This window comes from Entamoeba dispar, genomic scaffold (assembly GCF_000209125.1).
Source record: "Entamoeba dispar SAW760 scf_1105229461821 genomic scaffold, whole genome shotgun sequence".
In the NCBI taxonomy this organism is placed as follows: domain Eukaryota; phylum Evosea; order Mastigamoebida; family Endamoebidae; genus Entamoeba; species Entamoeba dispar.
Genome location: NW_001854884.1, coordinates 10,787 through 21,070, shown reverse-complemented (window position 1 = coordinate 21,070; position 10,284 = coordinate 10,787). Strand labels below are relative to the sequence as shown.

Genomic DNA, 10,284 nt, shown 5'->3' with positions numbered 1-10,284 from the left:
GGTATGGAATCAATGAAGAAGGAACAAAATGTAATAAAGAAATAGTATGGTGGATGATAATGATAATTATCATCATTATACTTATTATCATCATTATAATAATTATAATTATAATTATAATGATTAATTACATTATAAAACGCAAAGAAAAGAAAGAACAAGAGAAAACAACAACAATATTTAAAATTTCACAATCAAATATCAAATTCATATCACTTGGAGATGGAATAATAACAAATAAAAAAGAAATAGAAATAGGAGAAGGAGAAAAAATTGAAGTAAATAAAGAAATCAGAGAATTAATATGTATTGGAAATGAAAAGAAAGAAAAAAAGAAAATACAAATAAGTAATAAAGAAGAAAATGAAAAATATTCAATTAGAACAAACCCAAATATCATTACAATTGAAGGAGGATATGCATGTGAATTTGAAATATTCATTATAATCAAATGTACTACTAAAATTAAAGAACAAATGATGATAATAAGTAAAACACTTAATAAAACACAAGAAGAAATAATTAAAAGTATTTCAATTAAAGGAGAAACACAAATATCAACACGACTTGATCCAGATGAAATAAAAGAAGAACATAAAATAGGAGAAGGATCATTTGGAATCGTATATATAGGAGAATTTAGAGGAAATCAAGTAGCAATTAAAAAAATGAAACAAATTGATAAAGATGAAGATAAAATGAAAGAATTTGAGAAAGAAGTAATGATGTTAGATAAATTTAGAAGTGAATATATTATTCATTTTTATGGAGCAGTATTTATTCCTAATAAAATATGTATGATAACAGAATATGCAAAATATGGATCAATACAAGATTTAATTAATAAAAGAACAAACACTGAAATACCAAATAAAATAAGAATTAAATTCATGATAGATGGAGCAAAAGGAATTTCATATCTTCATTCAAATGGAATACTACATCGAGATATTAAACCAGATAATTTTCTTGTTATAACACTTGATGATAATATTGGAGTTAATTGTAAATTAACAGATTTTGGAAGTTCAAGAAACATTAATATGATGATGACAAATATGACATTTACAAAAGGGATAGGATCACCTATTTACATGGCACCAGAAGTACTTAATCGAGAACATTACAAAATGGAATCAGATATATATTCATATTCAATAACAATGTTACAAATCATTACATGGAAAGAACCATTTCCTAAAACAGAATTTAAATTTCCATGGAAAATAGCCGAATTCATATCAACAGGTAAACGACCAACAATAATACAAGAAGTTAAAGAAGATATTAAAGAAATTATTGAAAAAACATGGAAACAAGAACCAAAAGAAAGAATAACGATAAAAGAAGTAGAAAAAATGTTAGAAAGTATTGAAATTAATAATTGAATATCAACATTTCAATGTTTTAGTATTTGATTTTCATTAAATGGAGGAAAAAATTGTAAAATTTAGAAACATTCAAAAAGATTAATAAAATGATATCAAACAGATAAAACAGTTGAAACTAAGAATAAAAGATAAAAAATAATTATACAAATAGAATATGAAAATAGAACATGAAGTGAAATATTTAAATGAAAAACCATATTCATAATAAAATAAATGAAGAAATAAATCCAAATTATGTAGAAAAGTTATATTATTAAATGTTATTAAAAATGTCTATCGATAGTAAAAGTAAAATAGGATATTATTTAACTATCACTGTTAGATAGTATTACTTATCAATAATCAAACATGTTATAGTAAATTATAATGTACAATAAAATAGTATTTTTATAAAATAAAATGATTTGAAGTCTTTTAAAATAGTAAAAATTAGATATACTGTGATATATCAAACCCATCGTTAAAATTTAATGATTAAATTATAAAAGTGACTAAATTTTTAAAGACAAAATAATAAGGTAATAAAAAAAATTGAGGAGATAATTAAATACAGAGATGTTATCCAAAGGAAACTAGTTAATGATATATTTTAGCTCTATTCTCATTTGTAAGAATTCTTATATTTATAATCATCAAATAACATTATTTAACACTTTGCATTAAATAACTGAATAAACAAAGAATAATATAATTTAATTACAAGTATAAATGACAATTATTACTTATTGAAACTATTTAAATAAGAAAATCAAGTATTAACAAGTAAGAAAATAAAACAGATATTATAGGTTTAGAATATATGAAAAATTTAAAATAGAAAATAAATTTACTCCTAAAATAACAAAATATAAATAAACATAAGAAAGAATGACAATAGAAATGATATTAATAATGTATTAAAAAAGATATAAATAAATGAAGCAATACACTTAAATAATGATATTTATGGTAATGAAATATATTAAATATTGAAAATAGCTGTTATGGTATTTAATTAATATACATATATTATTCACATATTCTTAATATTGTATTCAATCAAGTTTATAATCCTATTAATTTGACATTTTTCATGAATTTTCTGTTTATTTTGATATTGTTTTCATATTCTTTCTTTGTGTTTTGCTATGATATTTATCTCTCTTTGTTTATTAAAATTATTTTTACACATCCATATGATAAAACTAGTTAAATTGATAAACAAAATTATTAGTGCCATTATAGTGTTATTCTTATGATGGTTATCAAAAGAATTATTAAGTTAACAATTTATATGATAAAAGTGGGTATTCTGGTAATAGATATACTTATTTTCATTCACCATTCTATCACTTAATTTGCTTATTGATAATATATTTTACATTTTGTTGCTGTGGTCTCTTTTGTATTTTTAATTTTATGTATTATATAATTTATTTCAAGTATTTTAATATCAAAGAACAAAATACAAAAAAGAATAAGTCCATATACTTATTAATAAAAATAGTTTCATATCATTCCAATACTCATCATGGAAGAACTAAAGAGAGTAACAGTAATTTTGTTAAATAACCTTTACTAACTCAGTACTTTATTCATATACAAAATTAGTTATTAGGACCAGCATCTATATCAAACAAACTAACGGAAATCACAAATTTTTTGGCCCAACCATTATCCTCGAAATAAAATTTCAATCCATCATACACATAAACCATACGATCTTCCAATTTTAATTCTAATTCACTTTTTTCACCCAGATAATCTTCTATGATAAGAGTAATATTCCTTCCTTGAAACTTTGATGGCATTGTCAGTGAATAATACAAAGTGTCCCCAATTCTTTCATAAGATAAAAATTCCTTAAAAGCAATTAATCGAATGTCCATCTCAGGTTGTATTCTCATAACAGAATCAATGTTACTATTGCATGAATTTAAAGGAATTACATGATCAGACTTAATCTTTTTTGGAAGTACTGATAAACCACTTATGCCAATAGTATTTATTTCGTATGGGGTACTTCTCTCTAAAAAATTATGAGATAAGATTCCAATTAACTTAAATTCTTTTTGAATAACAGTGATAGTAATTTCAATATCAAATGGTTTTAGTCCAAATAATGAAGATCCTTCGCCTTTACCATCATATTGGAATGTAAGACTATTAACTTTTTGAAGCACAAACGATTTTTTAAATTGTTTAAAATTATTGAATTGTGTTAGTTCTATAGGTGGTATTGTCCCATTAACAAGTTGACTTGCTTCTAATTCTGCCCGATACTCTTCTTTATTATTTTCTTTATTAAATGAAAAACTAAAACCATAAGGTAATGTATTCCTTATTTCTTGTTCAAATGCATTAACAATGGAATCAAAAGAATATCCAAGAAACCCACATCCATTTATTCTAGACAAATTAGAGATTTCTTCTTTTATACTTTCTTTTTCTAATTTCTGTGACACTGTTTCATTTAAAATAAATTCATTTGTAACTAACCTTTTTTCTTTAATATATTTTTTTAGTACTTCTTTATTACAAATAACAGTAAAATCAACATGTTTTCCAACGATTTTGAAATTGTTTTCGTTAAACTTCATTAATTCATTTGCAACACTAAATAACAAATAAATCATAGAACGAAGCTCTTTTTGTTTTTCTATAGAAACATTTTTATCGATAGGTTTAGGGGAATAAGAACTAATTTTATCAACAATAAAATTTTTAGTTATTTCAAGAAATGATAATTGTTTTAATAAAAACCTTACTCTTTCAAATGACTTTCTTCCTTGATTGTAATATTCACTTCTTTCTAATACCTTTTTCCCTTTTACGACAGTCATAACTTTTTGTAAATTTGATTTGTCTTTAGCAATTATTTCTTTGAATTGTTTTACAAATGATCCAAAAGTACTTGCAACTAATAAATGAGTATCAAGAATGGCTTTATCTTTTTCTTCTATTGTTTTAATATGGTTAATTTTTTCATTAATTTTAGTAATTTCTGTAAACGATTCATTAAATAAGTCAATTTCAAAATTGAAATGACTCAGTTCTAAAGATTTAGACAGGTTGTTTAGTGATATTAAAAATTGATCAACGTTTCTTTTATTTGACATTTAAATAGTTAAATATCTTTGAATAAATTTAATTAGTTCATTTAAAACAAAAGTCATTTCTAACAAATGTAGTTTTTTCAAAAAAAATTGAATTCTCATTAATTTTTTTTCTTATTGTTTGTCAGCTTCAAGTTGTTTTAAATGTTTAATGAATTCACTAAATTCTACTTTTCCTTCAACTTTACTTTTTCTAGTTCTAACATTAACTGAATTAGAAACTAATTCTTCTTCTCCAATAACTAATATAAAGTTATATTGTGCAACTTGAGCATTTCTAATTTTCTTTGGTAATTTATTATCACTATCATCAAGATCTGCATAAAATCCTGCATCATTTAATTCTTTAGTAATTTTAGCTCCATACTCATTATACTTCTCTGAAACTGTACATACCATAACTTGTCTTGGTGATAACCAGAATGGCCATTTACCTGCAAGATGTTCTGTTAAAATAGCAGTAAATCTTTCAATTGATCCTAAAACTGCTCTGTGAACCATAACTGGTGTTTTTAATGGTTGATTTGGATCTTCACTCATATAGTCTAATTTAAATCTTAATGGTAATTGGAAGTCTAATTGAACAGTTGCTACTTGATGTTTTCTTCCAAGTGCATCTTCAATTCTAATATCAATCTTTGGTCCATAAAATGCTCCATCTCCTGGATTAATAACAAATGGTAAATGAGAATCATTAAGTACTTGAGTTAACATTGCTTCTGCTTTATTCCATGTTTCAATTTCTCCCATAAATTTCTTTTCATTTCTTGTACTTAAAGCAATTTCAGTCTTAAATCCAAATATTTTATATATTTTTTTCATTAAATTTAAAACTCCAGTAACTTCTGATTCAATTTGATCCATTGTACAGAAAATATGTGAATCATCTTGAACAAATCTTCTTACTCTTGTAAGTCCATGAAGTGCTCCTGTTAATTCGTTTCTATGTAATACACCAAATTCAGCATATCTTAATGGAAGCTCTCTATATGATCTCTTTTTGCTAGCAAACATAACACAATGTCCTGGACAATTCATTGGTTTAAGAGCAAAAGTTTGTTTTTCACATTCAAAAGAGAACATATCATCTTTATAATGTTGCCAATGTCCAGAAGTTTCCCATAAAGTAGAAAGGAAAATATTTGGGGTAATAACTTCTTGATATCCAAGAACTCTGTATTCAGATCTTATTAATTGAACTAATTTATTATAAATTCTTGTTCCATGTGGTAACCAGAAACAACTTCCTGGTGAAAGAACATGGAAGAAGAAAAGGTCTTGTTGTCTTCCAATTAATCTATGATCTCGTTTGTCTGCTTCTTCTGCTCTTTTAATATACTCTTTTAATAAATCCTTTGTTGGGAATGAAACAGCATGAACTCTTTGTAATAAATCTCCAGTTGCAGTTCCATCCAAATGAACTGAACCTGAAGATAAAATTTTAATAGCTTTAATACTAGCAGCATTAGCTAAATGTGGTCCTCTACAAAGATCAACAAAAGAACCATTTTTATAAGCAGTAATAGTGGATCCTTCTGGTAACTTTTCAATAATTTTAACCTTATATGGGTTATAAGCAAACATTTTTAAAGCCTCTTCTTTAGTAATTTCAATTCTAGTAAAGACTTGATGTTCTCTAACATATCCTTCAATCAGGCTTTGTAACTTTTTAAAATCAGTAGCAGAAATAGCTCCATTCATTTTACAATCATAAAAGAAGTCAATGGCAGTTGCTGGTCCTGTATGAAGATAACATTTATATTGTGTTTCCATAGCTTCTCCAAGAAGATGAGCAGATGAATGCCAAAAAACATCATGAGCTTCTTGATTATCAAAACCAAGATATTCAACAGTAGAGTCTTCTTCAAATGGTCTAGTAAGATCCCATAATTTACCATTAACTTTGGCAACAAAAACTGGATTTTCTTTTGTAATTTCTCCTTTTTCAACGAGGTCTTTAATAAATTCTTGTGGTGATGTAACAAATGATTTACCTTGGAATGTCATATCCTTATATTTGATTGTAATTTCTTTAGATTTCTTTAATTCTTCTTCTTTATATTTTTTCTCAAGTTCATTAAAATAATTTAATCTTCCTTCTAATGCAGCGCTACAATCAATAATTGGTTCTTGTTGTTCAGCCATCTTTTGTTTCTGTTTCTTTTAAGTTTCTTTTAAGTTTCTATCAATTTTCCTTTCTTCCTTTAACCCTTTTTTTATTCTTTATTCAATACTTAATTTCCCGATTTTTTCCAATTTATTTCACTTTCTCTTTTCTTTTTCCTTTTTTTCATTCTTTCGAAGAAAGAAGAAAACTCCATTTTTTGTTTCATTTTTGTCTTTAAAATTTTTATTATTTTTTTATTTTCTAATAACCTTCAATGAAACCTTCACATTCTCTTATAAAAGAATAAAAAATTATTTCTTATATTTAATACTTTTTTATAGACACAGATTCTATTAACACTTAATTAATTACTTTTTATTTAATACTTTTTTATATAAATATTTTTTTTCATATGAAAATTAACTCAATAAAAACATTAAAAAATAAATAAAAAATGAGAGAATTTAAAATGAGAGTAAAATTACAATTGAACATGAAACTTATTGAGCATCTGAACCAAAATAGTATTGAACATAGACATCTGAACCTTCATTAAAAGTTCCACGCCCACATCCATTTTTAAGATATGAATACTCCACATAACGAACAGAAATTGTATGGTCTTTTAATAAAGACATGTGAATTTTTCTTATCTCTTGAGGAACATGAACTGCATCTAATAAGGATAAAACAACATCATCTGTAGGGTCAGCAATCATAGCGGAAAATCTAACGAATCCTTGATTACAAAGAGTCACACCAAAAACAAAATAAGTATAATATTGATTCAATCCTTTAAAGATATTTAGTATAGGATTTGGAATTGGTGGAAATCCAAATTTTTGAGTAGCACGAAGTAATTGATTGACTCTGGATGACATCTCTCCTTCAATTAAAAAGTGAAAAGTAGATTGAACAGGTGGATTTTCATTGATTTCTCGTCCAAATTGACAAAATTCATTAATATGAGATTCAGCTAACCACTCAAATAATCTGTCAGTAAAGTTCCCATCTTCTGATAATTGTCTAATTAATGAAATATCAAATTTTCCTGCAAAAAACCAATTTTCACTCATTCCAAAATTTTTAGTAATTTCAATCATAGAACCAATAATTTGAGGTCTAACAAGGCTCCCAAATTCATCTATACGTTCTATTTCTTCTTGTTGTACTCCAACACCAATAAAAAAATTTGCCATTGGATTAATCATTGGTCTCTGATTCCCAAATGCCCTCCATTTTAAATGATCAGCTTTTGAGGAAACAGAGATTGTATAATGAACTGCTTCACCTTTCAATAATGGTGGTTTAGAAGTTTTTGTTGGAAGATTATCTGTCCAATATTTCCAGTATTTAGTTAAATTATCATCAGAGTCTACCCAATTAAAATAATTTTTTACATGTTCTAAATTTTTTCTTCCATCACTTGTTGTATAATTAGCAATACTTGCATCAATATTTAAAAGAGTACCTGGTTGAAGAGAAGGAGTTTGAATCATTGAGGATGGAACAATACTTGATGGAATAATACGAGAAACAGGAACTTTTTGTTCTTGTGTTTGAGCTTTTATATGTTCAAAGAATTTTTTAAAATCTGTTTCATTGTCACAAATAATAACGAAAAGTCTATAGCCCCTAAAGATGAGTTAAATTTTTTTAGTGTCAAAAAGACAAATTTTAGAGTTATTCTCATCTATAAATTCGAAGATATGATAGAATCTTATCATTTCAAGATCTTCTTAAGAAATCATATATATTATTACTCAAAAAAAGTGAGGAATAAAGTTATTAAAAACAAACTTTGGTCCTTTTGAATTGATCGTCATAGCAAATGGTTTATGTTTAGCAATTTTAGCTCCTGATACGTCATTAACTTCTGTTCCTATTGGAACATCAATATACCCCTTTGCTGCTTTGTCTTTACATGATGAAAAGTACCATATTCTTCTATCTTTTAATACAAAATATCTTTTTTTCCATGTTCTTATAGACCCACCAACTTTTTCTCCCCAACACTGAAACTCACTAGGTTGGAGCTGATCTACACAAACCTATTTTGTTAACTTAAACCAAATTCTCCTTTAGCAAAACTCTCATCAACAAGAACTACAACAACAAACATTTAACTCATTCATTGTTGGCATGAATATTTTAAGATAATTTTTCTTTTTCATTTCAATAAATTTATTGAAACCAAAAGAATTTTTGTGCAAATCCATATTTAAAACAGACTTAAAAACAAAGAACTCCTTTTTTCCTAAATTTTCGACTAATTTTGATTTTTCATCAAACGTTAACATCAAAAAAAAAAAAGAAAAAGTTAATTGACAAAAAATTATAATTTATGTTATTCTAATTTCCCTTCAAATAGTTGTAGTTTTTCAACAATAATATTTCTTCTTCTTTGACTAAATTCATATAAATTTCCATTTCCATTTATCTTTGTGTATTATAGAACCGTATTTTTCTGTTCAAGTACTCTGTTACCTTACAAAAGAAATGTCTCAAGCCTTTTTTTCAATAGAATTATTTGTAAGTCCAACTTCTTTAACAAAATATCTAAATGATGAGCTAAATATGGAATTATAATTTATTTGTAGTTGGGACTCTTTTGTCTTTATAAAATCGATCAATGGATTTATTTAGAACATTATCTTGAATCATCAAGACAAAAAGACCTTTTAATTCTTTAACCAATATTAGATATTACTATTGTATAAGTCATCTGCCATATTAAGTATCACTTAAATTGTTTTGGTCTTCAATAATATCAGAAGTATCTAAAATCTTCTTTTTTTAATTCAGCTCCTTTCAAATTTCAAAATCATACTAACAAATACAATAAACATAGATCTTTCAAATTTTTAATAATTAATTGTAAAATCACCAATGGTTCTATTAATATTTCTAAAGCTTTTTGTTAATTTTAATTTGTTATAATAAAATATAACACTTATAAACTCTTCTTCTGTTTTTCATTTCTATTTCTGTCTTTTTCAATGTGTTCTAATTTCTTAAAGTAAACATTCTATTTTCTCTTTATTTTGTTCATAAGTGGTTTTTCTAATTCAATTGTAGTTTATCATTTTGGTCCCAGTGGATTACTTTCCTTTACTTTCCTTTTCTTTATTTACTTCTAATTTTGTGATAGTTTCTACTTCCATGTTTTCTTTGCAGTTTTTAATTATAATTACTCATTTTTACCTTCCTTACTCGTTAAAAACAATATCAGAATGTTAAAGTATTTTTTTTCGTTATCAATAAATTCAATAGTTACATAGAAATTTATTATTATTAGTATAGGTCATAGATTCAAAACAACTATCAAGATTTCACTTAAGATCTTGTTAAAAATAGGATAGATAACTATATCTTCTTTTAGAATGTTTTCTGTTTGATCAACCTAAAGTATTTTAATTTGATAATTTAACTAAAAAAACTAGATATTCTATTTATCTTTGCAATGCATTAGATGTTTCAATGAAAGTTATCTTGTTGAGATTGCCTTGTTAATAAATTTTATTTTTGATAAGATGTTAATGAGAGTGGTAGTAAGGTTAAAAATATAAAATTCAAACGCTATTTGACATAAGTTTAAGAAACCAATTAAGGAACAACTAACTCATGAGAAAGTGATTTAGAATCAATAGTCATTTCATTAACTGAAGAACTTGACTCATTTATCTTATTT

General features: G+C 25.3%; 4 protein-coding genes across 4 annotated transcripts, besides 14 other annotated features; 1 reads left to right on the top strand and 3 right to left on the bottom strand.

The window, feature by feature from the left end:
- Positions 1 to 53: 53 nt before the first annotated feature.
- Positions 54 to 126: a microsatellite.
- On the top strand, positions 60 to 1,388 carry EDI_046680 (tyrosine protein kinase, putative; the record flags this gene model as incomplete). The annotated part of the gene is made up of 1 exon (XM_001738962.1): positions 60 to 1,388. The coding sequence occupies one exon, from the start codon at positions 60 to 62 to the stop codon at positions 1,386 to 1,388; it is 1,329 nt and encodes a 442-aa protein (XP_001739014.1).
- Positions 227 to 370: a microsatellite.
- A 113-nt stretch (positions 1,389 to 1,501) lies between the features above and the next one.
- Positions 1,502 to 1,617: a microsatellite.
- A 131-nt stretch (positions 1,618 to 1,748) lies between these two features.
- Positions 1,749 to 1,792: a sequence feature (AT_rich).
- A 402-nt stretch (positions 1,793 to 2,194) lies between these two features.
- Positions 2,195 to 2,307: a microsatellite.
- Positions 2,308 to 2,776: 469 nt separating this feature from the next.
- Positions 2,777 to 2,824: a sequence feature (AT_rich).
- A 153-nt stretch (positions 2,825 to 2,977) lies between these two features.
- On the bottom strand, positions 2,978 to 4,489 carry EDI_046670 (uncharacterized protein; the record flags this gene model as incomplete). Its single annotated transcript, XM_001738961.1, has 1 exon — positions 2,978 to 4,489. One exon carries the CDS (start codon positions 4,487 to 4,489, stop codon positions 2,978 to 2,980), a length of 1,512 nt encoding a protein of 503 aa, XP_001739013.1.
- Positions 4,490 to 4,600: 111 nt separating this feature from the next.
- Positions 4,601 to 6,631, bottom strand: EDI_046660 (threonyl-tRNA synthetase, cytoplasmic, putative; the record flags this gene model as incomplete). Its single annotated transcript, XM_001738960.1, has 1 exon — positions 4,601 to 6,631. One exon carries the CDS (start codon positions 6,629 to 6,631, stop codon positions 4,601 to 4,603), a length of 2,031 nt encoding a protein of 676 aa, XP_001739012.1.
- Positions 5,285 to 5,319: a sequence feature (AT_rich).
- A 1-nt stretch (position 6,632) lies between the features above and the next one.
- Positions 6,633 to 6,786: a microsatellite.
- A 19-nt stretch (positions 6,787 to 6,805) lies between these two features.
- Positions 6,806 to 6,854: a microsatellite.
- Positions 6,855 to 6,886: 32 nt separating this feature from the next.
- Positions 6,887 to 6,923: a sequence feature (AT_rich).
- Positions 6,924 to 6,930: 7 nt separating this feature from the next.
- Positions 6,931 to 6,970: a repeat region.
- Positions 6,971 to 7,049: a sequence feature (AT_rich).
- A 44-nt stretch (positions 7,050 to 7,093) lies between these two features.
- On the bottom strand, positions 7,094 to 8,737 carry EDI_046650 (uncharacterized protein; the record flags this gene model as incomplete). Its single annotated transcript, XM_001738959.1, has 3 exons — positions 7,094 to 8,228; positions 8,394 to 8,644; positions 8,714 to 8,737. The coding sequence occupies 3 exons, from the start codon at positions 8,735 to 8,737 to the stop codon at positions 7,094 to 7,096; spliced, it is 1,410 nt and encodes a 469-aa protein (XP_001739011.1).
- A 776-nt stretch (positions 8,738 to 9,513) lies between these two features.
- Positions 9,514 to 9,543: a sequence feature (AT_rich).
- Positions 9,544 to 9,694: 151 nt separating this feature from the next.
- Positions 9,695 to 9,729: a microsatellite.
- Positions 9,730 to 10,284: the final 555 nt, after the last annotated feature.